The sequence below is a fragment of the Excalfactoria chinensis genome, chromosome 6 (assembly GCF_039878825.1).
Source record: "Excalfactoria chinensis isolate bCotChi1 chromosome 6, bCotChi1.hap2, whole genome shotgun sequence".
NCBI lineage: Eukaryota > Metazoa > Chordata > Aves > Galliformes > Phasianidae > Excalfactoria > Excalfactoria chinensis.
In genome coordinates this window covers 14,653,584-14,671,838 of record NC_092830.1, presented here as the reverse complement: position 1 = coordinate 14,671,838, position 18,255 = coordinate 14,653,584, and the positions used below count along the sequence as shown (strand labels likewise).

The following is an 18,255-nucleotide window of genomic DNA, read 5'->3' as shown; positions in this document are numbered from 1 at the left end:
AGGCTTCAGTAATGCTGGAACTCAACAGAATATAATGCATCTTTGTGCCAGCCTCTCCACAACAGCTTTAATTATGTCATGGCACTACACTTCTGCCAGGAGCTGGTTACTCATGTACTAAGTGTGCTACAGTAAGTATTCGGTTTCGGATGCTGCTGGGTTTTTTTTTTTCCCCCCTCTGAGGTGAGAAATTTTCAGAGCAAAATGAGGTTCATAACAATAATGACACTTGAGAAATCTTTTTTCTTTTTTTCTTATAAAACAAACAAAAAATCACCATGAAATACTCTCAGTAATTACAGAGATAATTGTGAGTAAAAAGCAGAACAGAAGCTCCTCATGCATCACTTCTAATATCTCTTTCCCCGCCACCGTGGGCTGGAGGAAAAGTTTTAACATCCACCTTCTCAAGGGAGGAGAAAAGGGAGCAGAACATTTTTAAGAGCTTTCTCTAAAGTGTGTGCATGAAAACTTCATCACTACAAATCTAAAATGAAGTTACTCTTTATAAACTCCTAAACTAAAGTAACAAGGGACACTAAAACTCCTGAAAAGAGATGGTAACTCAATTGCTGAAGGTGGCACAAAGGGCTAGAAGATGCTGACAGCATGAAGAAATCAGACTAAACCCCTCTCATCTCTAGTCACAGCTCTTCATCAAGTCACAACACATCACACTACTACCACTCCCCCTCCTCACCACATTGAAAAAATAAAACCCACCTCTAATGCTTTTAATGCTACTCAAGTTTGTTGAAAAATAAAGTTTCATTTGGCTGCTGTTGCTACTTAGCGTCTAGCTTGGCCATTTCTTGCACGTAGATGCCAATACTTTCACTGTCGAAGAGCAGAAAGTAAATGTTCTTCAGGGAAGAAGAGCTGGTGCCATCGAAATGGGTGGAAATAGCTCTGAGAGTCACCTGGGCCACTGTCTGTTTTGGGAAGCAGTTTCTATGTGATCGGGGAAGAAAACAAAACAAGAGAGCATCAGTCACCTGCACAAGCATTATACACACGTGATGCCGAAAGGCACAAAGCTTAGATGTACTCACTACAGCCTGCTGTTACGACAGCGTTAGCTGCAGTTTTAAGTAAGCCCCGAAGTTAACTAAGAAATCAGTGATTACATTTCAAATTAATCCTAGACACACAAACACCATCATGAAAGAACAACCTCTGCGTTGGTGAGGCTTCTGTATAATTTCTCATAATCAGAGACCAAGCAAGATTAGCAACGTACCAGCTTTTAAAGAAACAAGAGCAAGAACCAAAACAAAGCAAAAACAAACAAAAAACAGGCACAGAAAAAACCCACACCAAAAAAAAACAGCTTTGGATTTCTTAGTCAAGCATGGTCTGAAAGTGGCCTTTTTAAAGTCAAACTATATTTAAGAACGTGTGGTTTTCTTTTGAAAGAAAGCATGCATGTGACTAGCTTGCTTAATGTATTCTCCTGGGATGAGCTAAGTAAAGACCTCCCATTCACCTGGCTCCTGTTGCATCACTGTTATTTAACTTCATTATGATGCCAGTGTAATCTTATTAACATCAGTAGAGTTTTAGTAACATTCATCGCAGTGAAATGAAGGGACGTAAAACTGGAGATGGTACAGGCCCAGAGCAGAAGAATGGAAATTACTTGTAACAGAAAACACAGCTCTCCTGAGAGTTAGCTAATTTCCCTCCATCAAGGCTTTCTATCGCAGCAGCAGCTCTGGTAGCTCATTACACAATCATTACACAAAGCAGAATCCTCTTACACAGGAAAAGCCATACCTGCCACTGGGGAAAGGGGGGAAAGCCACAGACTTCAACTTCTTGTCTTCTGCGGCTGTTAAGCAGTTCTTGATGGTCTCTTCAAGCTGCTCTTCGCACTTGTCCGAACCCCACTGTGGGATGTGACAGTGGATGACAAACTTTGCTGCTAACCCGCTGGACTGAGTAAGCGCAGCTACCACAAATGAAAAACATAACAATTAGTTCTGAATAGAAACCACCTTGCAAAAACTTCTCAATCAAGTCATTTCAATCTATTCAACCATCTCAATCCTTCTTCGTGACATTACCTCTTCAAAAGAAATCCAATGGGAATTAAAGCAAGCCACAACGATTCATTCGCAATCATACATTTGTACTGTCATTACTCATGTGATCAATTATTATTTCTTTGAGGACCGATGAACCCAGGGTTCGTTTGATTAACAGTTATTCAGTGATGTTTAAAGGCTCTCTCATCCAGGCACTCTCTTTAATATGCAAACGCTTGAAACCTTGTCCTGAACTCTGCATCGTTAATTCCCCAACAGCCATTTCTGCAATGCTGTCACAGCCTCATCTGAATGCTCCGAGTAAATCCTGCATCATCATTACAGTTCCAGAGCATTAGGGAGTAATATCCAGACCTCCTTCACAGCTAGGCCATTTCAGACAATGCTCTGAAAGATCAAAGATGGCTACTGAAAGCATCCACCAGTTGTGTCCAATTTGAAGTTAGCACTTCTAAAATCTGGGCCTTGGGGAATCTTGGGTTGAACACCCAGAAATTAAGTGTACAATTGATATCCAAAAAGTAAAGAATGTGTTTCTAGTTCCCTGTCTACCCTCACAAAGGAATTCTACCTACTGCTTCACTGTGCTCCTTAAATTTCAAGCAGAAGAGAAGAACTTCGACCATAAAGAAAAAGTGACTGAAAACAACACAGGTATCCCGTGAACAGCACTTGAATTCAAGGCCTGTTGGGCCGGAGCTCAAGTGTTTGCAGTAGATCTCCAATGATAAAACTCCTTTTATTATTATTTGCCTCAAAACCAGTGGAAGTGGTAACTTTAAACATACCAACACAACAGTACTTGTCTGACAGAGTACAATTTTCCATCCATTAGGCTAAGATCTTCTTTCCTGGAACTAGTTAAAAGGAATCTATTTCCTAGCTCCTTTGTAATTTGTATTTCAATAATGTAGCTGTAACGCCTGGGAGAAGAGCACCAACTGCTCTTCAAAACACATCCTAGTTTCTGTGATTATATCACTTCTACCTTTATTTGTGTGCAAAGTAAGGTACTTGCTTTGGTTGTATAGTATAAAGAAGAATAATTTATAAATTACTGTTGTTCATACAGCTCATAGGTTAGGCTGAGAGCTGTCTCTAATTCTCACTAAGAAATGTGGTGCAAATAGGAGAGGAAAGATGGCACAGAGGTGAAAGCATAAGTTTCCCTTAACTTTCAGACTCCCACAGACAGGAATTGCCTGCTGGAACTTACGGTGGTGCTTCAAAGCACAAAGACAGGATGTACACAGCACAAAGGTATCCTACTCCTCTTCCTTTCCCCCTCAACTCCCTGTCCTCAAACAGGCTGTCCATACCAGCAACAACTTAAGGGAAGAAACAGAAACACTTTCATCACATAAGCAAAGGCACATATGTAATCAAGAACAGGTTAGAACATCAAGAGAAAAGAATATACAGGATGACATTTCCAACTGAGCACATTATATATATATTATATTATATATATTTTTTTACCTTCAGCAACTTCCAAAGGTCCTTGAGACTTGCGAAGCTCCTTCACTGTTTCTAAAAACTCTTTCCCTCCTGCCTTTTCCAAAGCTTTGCCTGCAAGGACACAGAGTAAGAAGGCCTTGTCTTTGCATTCCCAGCAAAAGAAAACCAAACCAACAACTCCATGTGATCTGAGAGAAAAAACATTGTGCACATACATGTTTTTCTCTATGAGCAGCAGCTGTGTTTATGTTTAGTACAAAGTTTACTTATTACTGATTTAGAAAAATCTGTAAGGACATTTCCCCTGGCTTATGATTAAAACAGTTAAGAGCAGTACTACTACTCAACATACACATCCCAGCACTTTCCTGAAATCACTTCTCAAATGATTACATAAAACAATGATCCAAAAAGCCAATTTTAGAGCTGCTTTGTCTGTGTGCAGCACAGCCTCACCTATTTCCTCCTTGAGGTCTATTTCAGCAGTTGTGGGGTGAACGATGCCTTCTACTTTCATGGAGCCAATATGGCTGATGTCACTCTGCGTCAGAGAAAGCTGCAAGGATAAGAGTAGAAATCATCAAAATAGTAATAAGTGTGAAATATTTTCTTATCAAAAAAGGGGCTGGACTCACAGTTTGCAGTTTTACTGTATTCAATAAGTCCGATTCTGATTTTTAGCCTTTAGCATGCACATTGCTCAGGCTGCATCATGATACACCCATAACTGAGATGCCAGCTCCACGTACTGCTATTGGATTCATGTTCTAGCATCACGCTTTGAAAAAGAAACACTGACTGTGGAAACTCTTAAAAAACTCTCCTTCTTTGTGAGTATAGAAGAGGAGGAGGGTTTTAAGCAAAATAAATAAAAATAGCCTCTTATAAATAATAAATAGCCTAGGATGTTAAACCTGGTTTGAAACTATGCTAGACACAGTGCAGCCAAGTCCAAATTGAACTCTGCTATAGGTTGAGCCATGAAATTAATCAGTTTGGATCTCTAGAGAAGAAAAGTTGGCCAGCACTGCTCTCATGAATCATTTATCTGCAGACAAGTTTTTGAGACCTTCTCCCACACCCATGATTTAAGTGAGTTCTGGCCTTACATTTAGGATCACTAAGGAAGAAGGTGGAGAAGATTTTTTTTACTGCTGATAGATCTAAAGCAACATTCTGTTTACGCTAGGCTCCATTTCGGTTATATTCTAATTTGCGTTACCTTCTGTCCTGGCACAAGGCTCTTGGAGGACAAGATGGTGAAACCATCCCCAGGCCCATCTTCAGATGTTGAATTTGAAGCTCCTTCCTTTTCATTGTCCTTCTGTTTATTCTAATTGTGGGGGGTGGGGAGGGAGGAGGATGCAAATAAATAAGAAATCTTAAAGGAAAAAAAATCAGTGCCTACCATTATCCAGTAATGGACAGGTTTAATCAGGTATGACAAATTTCATCACACGTTACTCATAGCTTTTTATTCCCCAAACAATATCTAACAACAGAAGCCTTCACTGTTTGTAAGACGTTAAATGAAATGTTAAAACATTAGTGGTACTTGTGAGGCACTACATATGTTTGTAAACATATTAAGAGTTGAGGGCACACCCCTCCATCTGTGATTTTTCTGATAATTAAGGTTGTATTTATGGATGGTTGTGTGCACTACTGTCTGGTTTTACTGCTAACAAAACGGAGCTCATACTAAATCAAACAGCAACCAAATCAAATGCTCCAATCTGAAGGGGGAAAAAAATCATGTAAAAGAAATAAATTCAGCTAACGAATCAGATCTCCATTCCTATTTGCAGGAGTGAGCCACCACACCTCCATACAAACAGCTGGAGTGACAAAATGGTATAGAATCGTATAGAATCATTATGAATCATTAGTTTCCTCTTAAGTTTTAAAGGTTTCTGTTATGGGAATTCATTACAGAAATACTGTAATGCCCCAGGCTTACCTTTTTAGGCGTCCGGGCCTTGTTAGACTTTGTTTTCTTCCCACTCTTTTTGCTCACCATGGATTTCCTTCCCTTCTTCTCAGGAGCAGGGGAAAGGATCGTCTCAGATTTGCCTTTGGCACCCCGTTTCTTGGCTAGAAGCTCTGGCTGAATTCTGGGCAGGACCCCCCCACTTGCTATAGTCACACCTTTTAGCAACTGCAAGGAAAAGTGGAGCAAAGGAACGTTTTATGGATTCTCTTTGTCTGCACTCAAGCAATGTTTGCTGACTGCACTACAGACAGGTACAGCCCACACTTCCTAAAGCAACGTGCTGTGTGTATCAGAAGAAAACCCCACTAAGAGAGAAAAATCTAGCATGTCCCAGTGAAATCGGTCAGCATCTCTCAGAGAACTGTTGCTCTACGTTCAGTCTCGCAGTCTTTCTGCATATCTGTGTGACTCACAAGCAGCAGATGAAGGCAAGAGGAGACATGCACCTGCAGGCATGCAGAAGTATTCCACAGTCAATCCTCAGAGTCAAACAACGGTCTATGTGCTAATGGGACTCGGGCATATGGAAAGGGATGCAGTCCTGGATGCAGCTACACCAGAGAGTGAACCAGGCCCTCTCCAAGATGTGCCTCACAGTACAGCAGATAACACACACTTCTACAGCTTCTGGAAACATGTTGTCTATGTAGCATATTTTTTATAAGTACTAGAGATCATCAAGTTCATGCTATAGCATCCAACCCTCACACTGCAGTGCAAGAGAGTAGTACCTGATTCAGCTCTTCGTCATTTGCTACTGCCAGGAGGATGTGTCTGGGGGCAATTCTTCCTTTCTTGTTGTCTCTTGCCGCATTTCCTGCCAGCTCTAGAATTTCAGCTGCAAGAAGCAGTGAGACAAAAGGGAGTAATAAAAAAATGCAACTTGCGTGCACCCTTCATACACTTTCCACGTTCCTTTTCAATATCCATTGACCTTTCCAGGGGTATTTCCCCATTTCAGTGATCTTTGACACAGAAACACGGATAACAAATGACAAAATATTTGTAAACTTACATAAAATCATTTGTCCTCCCTAATTCCCTGAAGGATAGTTAGCGGAAAATACACTAAGTTTGGTTCACATAGCATTCTTTACAAGTCTCGTGCCAGAGTCCTCTTTCAAGTAATAAAAAGAACAAAAACAAATGTACATAAGCAGTCCAAAATTTAGCAAGAGACCTGCAACAACAAAACAGCAAAGCATGCAGTGAAACCCCAAACCTACTTCAGACAGTTCTGACAAAACAGCAAGGATTCTCAGGACCAAGTTAGACAAAGACTGAGGTGCATTTAAAGAGATACTTGGAAAGCCAACAAACTAGCCAGGCAATGCTGCGATTTTGCATTAAAGGGCATTGAAGATCTGTGAGAAGCTTTATGTCAAAACAAGATACGAAAGGTTTGACTTTGATGCAAGCAGAGAGACAACATAAGAGCTTCAATATAAGAACTACTTGGTAGGAAGTTTCCTCTGCCTCCTGGGACAGTGCTCCTGTCTTGGCTTTGTCAACAATATGGGTAAAAAAAGTTACAGCTTATCAATGTTCTGCTGAAGGTGTCTTACTCCCATTTAATCAATTACACAAAGAACTGTAACTATTTGAAGAATTTCCGTGAAAAATCTCATGGGAATCCACCTAACGCTCTCAAGCTAAAATCCAGAGGATTTCAACAAGAGGTTTAGCTCTGGGTTTACGGGAAAGAGACCAGCTTCCAGTTTCTCTCAGCGAGAAGTGCATCCTTGTCATCCAGCTTTACTCCTACAGAGCACACGTAACTGACTGTTAGATGTAAAAGCCATTGTTTAAGACTACAGGCCGTGGGGCTGCAGGGCTGGAGCTTTTGGATCCCTGACCTCTACCAGCAGAGCTAATGCAGTAGCAGACAGCAGGAACAAATTGCCATCCAGTGTGCAGACCAGCATAGAGCAAGAAAAGAGACCCATACTTCTCCAGCAGGTTTTGCAGATTTATGCTGACAGCAGATGAAAAACCGCAGCAGGAAGACAAAGAAACAATGAGACATACTTACCTGTGTGGTAACTGAAGTTCTTTCAGATGTGCCAACAATAAGCACATCCTGCTAACCGTGTGCTCACCCCACTCCCCCAGGTTCTGGGTCCTTTGGCCAGCAGCATCCTGATGGTGCATTCAAATGTCCTCTGCCTAATGTTGAGAGCAAAAAACGCAGAACACTCAAATGCCAGACACTTTCCATCTACCATAGGACACCAGGAAGAAGGGGATCCAAGGCGGAGATGATGTAGGGCAGACTGCAGAGTATGCATATAAATAACTTATCAAGGGATGCCAGTTATTTGCATAGGTAAATAATTGCCTTGGCTCCTTCTAATAATTCTCTATATGCCTATTTCTCTAATGCTGGAGGCTTCAGAACAGAGGCAGGGACTCAAAGCCTTAAGAATACAAAAAGGCACTTGCAAAAACAACAGACCAGAACCATTAAATCTGGAGGCTGCAGCTATCACATCCTCCACTGGTAAGAACAGATCCCTAAAGAAACTGTTTCACATTTCCAGCAGAAGCATCACTGACAGCTGAGGTCATCTCAGCTCTACAGAGACAGTCGTTTGAGAATGTAACTCCCACAGTAAGGCCCTACACTACAGCAAGCTCTCTTGAAATCGGGATCTGGATGTTCTCAGACATATCTTACTTTATGCCTCAACAGCATTAAGAATTAAAGCTAGATCTATAAAGAAAAAGCTAGAAATAACCTTTCTTCCCTTAAGATTCAAAATCCACATAGGATGACTTTACATTGGAAGTGTAACTTCAGATTTTCACTGCTCCTTGTCTGCACACAACACACGCATGATTAAAGCTTAGATGTAGGGGATCACATTATCTGCATTTAAAATCAAGGAGTTGCTTGGACTCTTGACTAACAGACAGTACAATATACTGAGCATTACTGTGTTTGGATCTTAGACTTGCATAAGCGGACCCCAAAAGATGTTTTAAGTCTTTTTACTAGATGCTTTTCTCCCTGTTTGATTCGGGCTCAGGACTAGGAAAGAACCTAACTGTTTTACAACCAATAAAAGCAGCAGCCAACCTACAACCTGAATGGGATTCCATCTTCTTTCCCTGTGACACACAGGAAAAAAAAGAGATTTGGAACACGTGGGAACTAAAAGCATCTCACTCAAGCCAAAGCTGCACATCCAGTTGAGCCCAGCCTACTTTTCTGAAGCACTCAGTTGGACTGATAAGGAAGCTAAACAACTAGTGATCACAGAAGTGGAAGGATTTCAGACACTTCCCCTTCAAGATAAGTTCTGACAGTTCCTGTAACTCTACCACATACAAATCTGCCTGTAACACCTCTGGCCTGAAAAGAGGCACCAGATGGAGTTCTCTGTCCATTCGCGAGTGGAGAAATATCTGCTCAGTTTGTCTCTTGACAGCAGATGAGTACAACCTGACCGAGGATCATGCCAGCTGATGCCTTCTGAAGGAGGAAGCATCGCTGGTGTTGTCAGCTCCTCTCACCAGCATGCCACTCATATTTCTTCTGCTTCTTAAGCAAGAGCTGCCTGAATTCTCTGCCTACATTTTGGTAAGGTACACTACAGGACACATTCAAATGATGTTTGACTCAGATGATGATGACTAAAGTCAGCCATACCCACGCTGGCACACATGTGTTGCGAAGTCTATAAACCCAATGAGACTGAGGTCAATTCTGCATGGATTTTTGATTCTGAAGGCAGTGGAGCCCAACTAGCAATTCCTAATTCCTATCCAGTAACCACAAGCTTCTGGATAGGAATTAAGTTGCACTTTTGCAATATGACTTTTCAATTAGATAGAGAGATTTTAAAAAAAAAAAAAAGCTTTAGATCCCCAATAAGATCTTTCTCACATTAGCTAATTAGTCGAGCTAAGAAGGAACTCTTCTCAAGATGCACTGTACTGACTGCTGGCACTTTTACAATGGAGCTGATAAGCCAAGCCTCAAGTTCAGCATTAGTAACAGCTATGGGCTGCAGCTATAACCCTCCTTGCAAAGGAAAAGGGGCATCTAGTGGTACACAGAACGCATCCCAAAGCCAAAAGACAGACCGCATGGTGGCTGGGATGAGGATGCTCAGGGTGTATGCACACCACTGGATGTTGCCAGTCAAGAGGCTCAGGACTTCAAGCTACTGACAAACCACAGACATGGCTGAATACTGCTGGAAGAGTCCATCCTATGTTCTGTACAGACACCAGACAGCTCTGGTCCAAGCTGGCACCTCCTGCCTCATCCACCCTGTCCATTTCCCAACCATGATTGCTTCCCTGCCCATTCACCTTCCCTGGGCAACCTACACCTGACACTTCTATCTCAGCTTCCTTCCTGGACCATCTTCCTTCCTGCCCCATCTACTCTTCTCAGACTTGGTCTTACTTGCTAAGCTCTTCACCAGCAGCACCTCCCTTCTCCCAGTCCTTGTTTTTCCAACTTGCTCTCCAGTGCTGCATCTTGCTGTTCAGACACCCTCTGTCAGTTATTATCCCAGTCCTCCGTTCAATCCTCCCCACTAAACAGATTCACCCTCAGCTGTCTCTAATGTCAACATTCTTATCTCGTAAGCATCAGCTCCACAAAAAGTTCTTACAAATGCCTTAACATGCAAAATAAAACAGTTCGGCCTGCTTCTGAGAAGCCTATGTATCTAGCATTTTCCTGAGTAGACACAATGTTGCAGGCACTCATGGAAGCTCTGTAAGCCATGGATATCCCTTGAAGCACACAACTGCACCAGCTCCACTGAGAGAGCGATTCCTGCAGTTGGAAGGTTTGATTTCTAATGCATGAAATGGGACTGTGCAACTACAAACACACGTATATTTGTTATGAAGGGAAAGGTCTCCTTCAGAATCATTTAGAACTACTCTATGAAGGAAGACAAGTGGAAAATACAAACACGTCAGCTCTCACATAGTGTTACACAAAAAGCAGAAGGAGATACGCTCAGCATCTTGGATTTCAATTCTGTTTTGTTTTAAAACAAGCTCCATACTTAACTCCTAAAGGAGCTGGAGATTCTCTAATGCACCTCAGTCTTGATCTGTAACTCATAAGCAACTCGAACTAGTCTCCTCTCTCCACCAGGTGTTGTAACAATTTGGTAAGGAGCTGTTCTCCACACTTAACTAAGGAGGTTCACAGGGCAACCCTTCCAACCAGTGACCGAGCATCACACCTCTGACGGAGAGAATTTCCATCCTCAGCCACTTCCAGAAGCAATTCATCGTTGTGAGCATTTTAAGCCAACATCAACATGTCCTGCACCTCTCAGAGGTGCTGAGCACACTCACATCTCATCCCATAGACACTGTGCACGCCCAGCACCTCCAGTATCAGGCTCTCTGTTTACCTGCTAGATACTCTATGACAGCTGCCATGTAAACCGGTGCTCCAACACCTATCCGGTACTTGTATGTTCCTTTCTTTAAGTAGCGCATCATCCTCCCCACGGGGAAAATAACACCTGCCCTGCTGGAGCGTGACAGCTTGGACATTTTCTTCTTCCCACTGCGGCCTGACATCTTGCAGCTTTGTGCTTTTCAGTTTGCTAGCGATCCTTATTCCCTTGCTCCAAGCTGACAGCTGCAAGAGAAAAAGAAACAGGATCGGTGCTCAGCATGTGAGGAACATCTTTAAACATCATCATCTCATTCTTCCAGAAGGAAACAAAACAAACCCAAACACAGGCTGAGCTGAGCCTTCTGAAGGCCTTTTCCCCCTGCATCAAGAGCCACTCCAGGCTGTACAAAGGAGAAACAAAAATAAATCTTGTTTTCTCCTTGCTTTTCCATATAAACAAGTGACAAACCTGGAGCCAGCCCCATCACCTTAACATGCCAGTGGTCTTGAAGAGCAGAGCAGTTTTCACTCTTAATGGCTCCCCTGTTGCTTGATTAACTGTTTCCAAAACTTGCTTTTAGTTCCATTTTGGTCACTGCTCAGGGTCTAATTATGGTCTTTGTTACAACACAGCAGATCAACATTCGCTCCTCTGAATTCAGTGAGGAGCTTATGACAAATGGGTTCTACACAGAGGGTCACTCATCTCAGACACTCACTGAAGCCAGCTTATCACGGACAGTCAAATCCAAGGATAGGTGCCCACAACAATCTGACCTGAATGCTGGTTCTGCTCGTGATGTCAAGGAAATCCCAACTACCACAAGGTCTGCAGCGGTCCATACAACCCTGGTGCATCCCCATCTGTCACCCACGTAATATATCACATGCAGTAAGAAAAATTACAACACAATTCCAACACAAGTCGGAAAAGATTAAACCAGCAAACCTACCAGACACGGACACAGCAAAACTTACGTCGCTCATCATCCCATTTGGAGTTCTCTGAGCACTGCCAGCCTGGGATTGCCAGGGGGTGATAAACAAGCTCATAAACTGCCACTTGCAGGTGTGGATCAAAAGGCAATGACCACTTCAAGCAGCTCTCAGTGACAGCATTTCCCAAGCAATGCATTAATTGCATTTATGTGGGAGTGAGAGGTTGTGTAAGACAGACCAGCTGCAGGCAGCATTCTGTTCCAAAGGAATATGCTACTGAGGATCGCGCATCCAAGTTGTATTAAGTTAATGCCTCGCGTATATTTGCTGCAGTAGCCCAAATCCCATTTGCTTGAAAATCAATGGGAAGAAAAGGAATGAAATACAAAAAGCAAACATCATGAGGTTTCCAAGCACAGACAATACTTGGGTTGTGCTTGATCTGATAGAAAACCAAAACATGTTTGTATAACAAAGCACACCGCTCCAGGGCACGCCGTTACAATGCATGCGCTTCTGTGTGCAATTAAACATATTTGGCTCATTCTTCTGCCTTCAAGTTGCTTCCTCAGCCTCTGCGAGTCTCACCCATCACCTCTTCCCCTACTCTCAAGGCAGCCTTTGGTTTCCCCAGGCGCTTTTCCAAATACTGTTGTTATCAGAGCAGAAACACGTGCACAGTTTCACACCAGAGGGCCTTGCTGGCTCACGTCTCCCACAGGCAGGGCTTAGCGGGGGGATGCTCAGCACCTCACCCTGACACAGCTACACCACGCACCCATCTGAACCCACCAAGGCTGCCCCAGCTGTTCTCATCAGGTGATGCAATTAAACGCGGAGAGCCCATCAGCTGAAAGGCACTCGAGTCCACCCACACCAACTCCTTCACTGCCAACCGATGCGCCGTCTCTGGGTTCGCCCTTATAAACTAAAGTCCCCCATAAAGCCATCACCGCGGCGTTTACTCAAAGTCCGCCCTCAGTGCGTTGGAAGAGCTGCACCTACACGTGGCTAACACCGCATCACCGGGCTTGGGCAACGTAAAGCAATTAGTACTTCCACCCCCTAACTGGTCACGCCTCACACCTACAGAACCACAACACCAGCATCCTCCTATCGCTACCGGGGACGGAGCGGCCACCGGATCTCTACAACACAAAGGAAATAACGCAGACTTCAGCAAGCCAGGCCTTCCTGGAGCCAAACCCTCTCCAGAGCCCAGAAGCGGTTTCCTCGCGCGTGTCGCAGAGAGCTCTGCCTCGTTCCCGCTGCTCCCGGCCCGCAGCCGTCGCTCCCCGCACACGCGGCCGGCAGCTCGTTCCTGCTCCCCCCCCCGGGTCCCGCAGCCCCGCCCCGCCCCACACGACGCCCACCGGGGCGGCTCCGAGGCGGCGCTGACCGTTAGCACGCGCGCCGCGCGCCCGCCCCGCCCCCTGATTGGCCGGAGCTCCGGCCCCACCTGCGCGCGGGCCGGGCCGAGCGCTCCCGTTGGCCGGCGACGCGCACGCGCTGTACGGCGCGGCGGCGGGGAGGCGCGGCCGCCGCTTTCCCGCGCGCACGCCCCCCTCCCTCCCCCGCCGCCGCCCCCCCTCGGTTCCCTCCCGCCGCCGCGTCGCTTCGCCCGCCGAGGGGCGGCGGCGGCGGCCGGAACGGGAAGCGCCGGACCTCACCGCGCCGCGGCTGCCCCGGGGAGGCCTTTCGCCCTCTACCGCCCCAGCGGCCGCCCCGCGGCCGTCGCTCCCCTCGGTGCCGCCGCCGCCATTCCGCTCCCGGCGCGGAGAAAGGAACGACGGAGGCGGGCTGTTCCGGCGCGGGGAGAAGTGCCGCCCGCGGCCCCGCGCCGCCCCTCACCTGCCGCTCCCGCCGCCTCCTCTCGGCGTGCCGCGCTCCGTCTCTCGCCGCCCCCCCCCCCCCCCCGGCCCCCGCTCGCTCCGCCTCAGCCGCCGCTCCCCGCCCGTGCCGTACGTTGGGATGGCGATGGCGGCGGCTCCTCTCGAGGGGGGTGGCAGGGGTTTCCTCCCGCCGCATACCGCCTCTAGGAGGAGTCAGTCCCCGGCCCCGCTGCAGCCCCCCTCTCGCCGCCGCCCTCCCCGGGCCCCAGGGCCGCCGCCGCCGCCGCCTCCTCCTCCCCCGCCGGGCTGCGGGCAGCGGGCCCGACCGGAGCCCCGGCCGCCTCCCGAACAAAGGGACCCGGCGCTCTTTGTGTCGCGGGAGCGCCTCGGCTGCGGGCCGCACGGCCGCGACTACCGCCGGGCTGCCGGCTGACTGCAAGCGCGGGGCCCGCTTTTATTCCTCCCCGCCGTTGTGCGGCCGGGAGACCTTTCCGCTACGCCCTAAGCGCTTGCGTAGCGAGTCTGACGGCTGTCGGCGATGCCGAAGCGATCGGACGTGCGAACGGGCTCCTTAACGCACCTCCACGAGTGATCTCGGGGAGAGCCTTGCGTATAGCGAGGTGCTGGTGTCATCCGTGCGCGAACACCGCACGCTGCCTTCTCCTGGGTGCTGCTGGGGGCCTGCAGGGAAGGCACAGCGCTGAGCAGGTGGCTCCAGTGCGGCCATGGAGACACCCGTGCATCCAGCAATCTCTTTGTTGCTGGAAAACACACCGAGGGTTGGGGGCTGGAGCCGGGGCTTGGATCTGCCGGAGGAAACGCTTGTGCCCCTGTGCAATTGTGCTCCGTGAGGGGTTTGAGCTGTAAGGAGTTCCACTGGGTTATGTATGTTGTGGACCTCACTGTCTTCCAAAGGAAAAGGGTGTGACTGGTGTCAGCCGGGCACTGCGATCCTACGGAGGTGCTCTGCCCACAACTGCTGGGCTTGGCAGTCCTTAGGATGGAAATAAAGCAAGTTGTTCTACCAGAACTGTCCACCTGTGCTTTAATGCTTCGGAATCGCTTCTTTTCCCCACACTCTGGGCCCAGAATATGATGCGTAATGAGGAGTGGTTTTTCATTACAGCCCGACCTCAAGGGGGTTCTCTTTCTCCTCCTTGCGTGCTTGTCTGTACAGGGCTGTTAGGATGGAAGCACTGGAGATGGGAACCTCTGACTGCAGCTTTACTGGTGGACATATGGGGCACCATCCTATTGCTGTAGTGGGATGGCGAAGGTTCATGTCTTTTTGTAAACGAGGATCCAAGTGCATTTAGCTCCAGTTCTGTGCTGAGCTGAGACACAAGCAAAAAGCAGCAAGCAATGGGGTTGCATGCGCTACACGGTGAGAACGTGATGAAGGTGGTTCTCTCCACCATTCCTGCTGTGAAGAGGATGACCGACCTCCCAGGGTTGTTGGTTGGGATAGTTCTGTGTTTGGGTCTGTTAGATCTAGTCATTGGGGGAAAACTGTTAACAACTGGCATTCCTCAGGCAGAAAATGGACAGCGTTGGATTGAGAGCTTGTGGAGACTGCCCTTGCTAGGTTATGCAAAGACCATCTGCCGGTTGATTTCCGAGCACAAATACCGGCTGTTACTTTGTCAAAATAAACAACCTATCTATTGACAGAGCAGTTATAGACTGCTGACTGCCTCACTCACCAGCGAGCAGAAGCACAGCCTGTTTATGGCACCCTCGCTTTTGGACAGAAGCTGTTATATCTCGAACGTAGCAATGAATATTTCATAACGTCGGAACTGAAAGCTATGGCCTCACTCTTGCTTAAGCTGGTGGGCATCCAGGGAAGCCCTGGCGGTGCACTGATGTCAGGTTCTCTGAAAGCTCTGACTCAGAGATGTACATGATCCGAGAGCTTTATCAGATCAGGACAAATGTTGTCATGTCATTAGGATAGCCTAATACAATCAGAATTGATGCGCGTATATATTATGGCAGTAGATAGTGTGTGAAATAACTGAGTTCTGCAAGTAATCCATATTTCTGTCGAGACTTTGCTTTTTCCATTTGGAGCCTTTCCTCCTCCACCCTCCGCTGTGTGTGTGGCTTTATGGTGCTGGTAGGTTGTGCACAGCGAGTGGCTCAGCAGAACAGAGAAGCTAAATCCTCATTTTTTTGGAGAACTCTCTTTTCATAGACTATTATTAAAAGAGGAGTGTGTGATTGGACTGACAACAATATCTTCAGAAATACTGAGGAGGAAAGAAAAGAAATAAAGAGGAAATACTGTATTCAATTTGGGAATAATCTATAGGGTTTTATTCTCCAAGGCTCAGAAACAATAGCCACAGACAGGCGAGGTGCAGGGAGAGGTGGCATGGTGATCACACGTATGGAATGGCTCCTCTGAATAATTAAACACGTTAGGGCCTTGAGCGAAGAGACTGAAAGGATACAGCTGGCTCTTCCTGCTCACCCCTCCATACCTGTAAAGGAACGCCATGTGGATATTGAGCTCCTGTTTAGCTGAGGGGAGCATGCTCTGAGGTAGCAGGCTAATTCTCAGATGTCTCAAAATGGACGAGATGAATGTACCACTAGGTACGGTGCGATCATCACAATAGCTGTCATGGCACTGAAAGCCAAAGGCACCTTCCCCTTGTCACCACGCCTTACCAAAAGCAAGCCAACAGGGCAGGTTCTGCCATCCCCGCACACTCAGTCTTTTGGGTTTTTGTTTGTTCTCCCTAATTATTCTTGGGGAGGAGCGGGGGGGGGAAGATCAAATGTTTGACTTAAGCCAGGTCCCTTAACAAACATCTCTTGGGTTTTGAGAGTGGTGTGCACCTTGTTATTGATTGCCTCAGTATTTAGTGCAATAGGGTGTCACGCCAAACCGATAATCACAGTGATCCAAGTACACACATAGCCATTCAGTCAGCCTCTGCTTCCCCTGTTTGCTAAATTCCTCTCGGTGTCACAACTCAAGTAACTTTGTGTTTTGCAGCTGAGTTATTTCAGGTTTTAGGATAAGGCTGGTCAGGCAGTGGGAGGATTTAGTGGGAGGATTTGGGATCTCTGGCCTCCAGTAATACAACTCCAACTGATGTTGCCTTTCCCTTAGCACAGGCACCGAGTTGGACTCTGTCCTATAGTCAGCTATTTCCACCAAGGCCGGAGTGGTGCTAACAGTATGCTTGGGACTTCTGTCCATCTACCAAATGGGTTGAGAGGTGCCGGCCAGTTCCCAGTCAGCAGGGTGACCAACTAACAGCAGATGGCGTAGTTTCATTACGATGTTGATCTGAAAACCATCCCCAAGAGAGAAAAGCGGTCAGAGAATTCATGGTTTATCAGCTGGCATTAAAAGAAAAGACAAACTATGCATAAGTAAACAGGTGTTTTTATAAAAGGGAAAAGAAAGTATGTACATCATACGTAACAAATGCAGACTGTCCTGGAATACCTATGGTTTAAGGACAAAAACAAATCAAAGCTCTCAAATTACCAAGGAAAAAGTAGAAAAGGAAAAGCAAATACTTGCTCTGGCTGAAGAAGCTCCCACTAAGGATGAAAAGATGATTGGAAAGAACAGCCCTTTGTTCTTTCCCTCGGATCAATTATTTAGTGTGGAATTTTCTTAAAGGCCTAAAAATTCCAAGCTGTGTCAAAAGGAGTTGCAATAACGCCTGAGAGCCAGCATTGTAACAACAACAATTACCGCTAATACAAAATCACATTACAGCACTTACAGCAATGAAAGCCAAATAGCGTTCCATATTTAATATTAATAAAAGTTCAGTATAAGCAGTGTAAAAAGCAAATACAGGCTCAGATATTTCAATCAGTGTCCAAGAGACGCACAGAAGCAATGGCCTGTCAGTGTTTACCCATAACTCATCACTACGGCTATATTAAATACTGTGCGTTCTATGCCACCAAAGAAAAACTAAACATCTCTCTCGTACAATTCAAGGAAACCACATATATAACGTTAAACTAATTGCTTCAGAAATCATCCTCCTGCAGGAATTAGCAAGCTCACGTCTGACCAGAGTCAAACGATGTGGTGCCCAACTGCACGAAGGTGAGAACTGGGTGCAGTGCCAATGACATGAGCATTTCACAGGTGAGCACCAAGGGATGGCGTGCTTTCTCTACATGACTCTTCAGAAGGGTGAAGCTGCCCGGTCTGTGGCTCTGCTGCTCGCATGCACCATCAGGCTAAAAGCAAATCTTTGCAGGAGAGCAGAAGGGGAGATTTACTGAAGAAAAATTTTGAAATGATATTGTGAGAAAACAATGGAATTATCACAAAATGGAATTTCACGCTCCCAGCAAAACCCTGCTGGGAACAATGGATTGGCAGACACAGCCAGCAGAAAGCAAGAATACAAGATCCTCTCACACCTATCACTAACACCTTTAACCTACTGAACTTGAGTCTAGCAGGATTTTGTTAAGCAAATGACAAAAACAAACCAAAAACCCTCCAATTTCCTAATTCTTTCTGCTTGAGAAAAGGCATTTATTTGATAACTTCAACAAACAGACAATCATAGGAAAACTATAAAGCTAAACTGGCCTTGCCACATAGCATTTTAA

At 46.1% G+C, this 18,255-nt stretch overlaps 1 protein-coding gene across 6 annotated transcripts; it reads right to left on the bottom strand.

Moving 5' to 3' along the window:
* Window positions 1–225: 225 nt before the first annotated feature.
* On the bottom strand, window positions 226–14,391 carry MACROH2A2 (macroH2A.2 histone). 6 transcript variants are annotated; one of them, XM_072339954.1, is made up of 9 exons: window positions 14,231–14,391; window positions 10,890–11,122; window positions 6,231–6,337; window positions 5,467–5,664; window positions 4,729–4,839; window positions 3,963–4,062; window positions 3,528–3,617; window positions 1,777–1,951; window positions 226–951 (listed from the first exon to the last, which is right to left on the bottom strand). In XM_072339954.1, exons 2-9 carry the CDS (start codon window positions 11,059–11,061, stop codon window positions 786–788), a joined length of 1,119 nt encoding a protein of 372 aa, XP_072196055.1. In that variant the 5' UTR covers window positions 11,062–11,122; window positions 14,231–14,391; the 3' UTR covers window positions 226–785. The 6 variants fall into 6 exon arrangements, with proteins under 6 accessions (XP_072196055.1, XP_072196057.1, XP_072196053.1 ...); XM_072339956.1 differs by lacking the exon at window positions 14,231–14,391 and adding an exon at window positions 13,784–13,877; XM_072339952.1 differs by lacking the exon at window positions 14,231–14,391 and adding an exon at window positions 13,670–13,795.
* Window positions 14,392–18,255: the final 3,864 nt, after the last annotated feature.

What these genes read in the sequence shown, in the direction of transcription:
- MACROH2A2 (XM_072339954.1), bottom strand. Translation starts at nt 11,061, where the DNA reads ATGTCAGGCCGCAGTGGGAAGAAGAAAATGTCCAAGCTGTCACGCTCC. An exon ending in GCCTTGTGCCAGGACAGAAG is followed by an intron (nt 4,063 to 4,728) that starts GTAACGCAAATT and finishes TTATCCTTGCAG; the next exon opens with CTTTCTCTGACGCAGAGTGA. An exon ending in CCCCCTTTCCCCAGTGGCAG is followed by an intron (nt 952 to 1,776) that starts GTATGGCTTTTC and finishes CCGATCACATAG; the next exon opens with AAACTGCTTCCCAAAACAGA.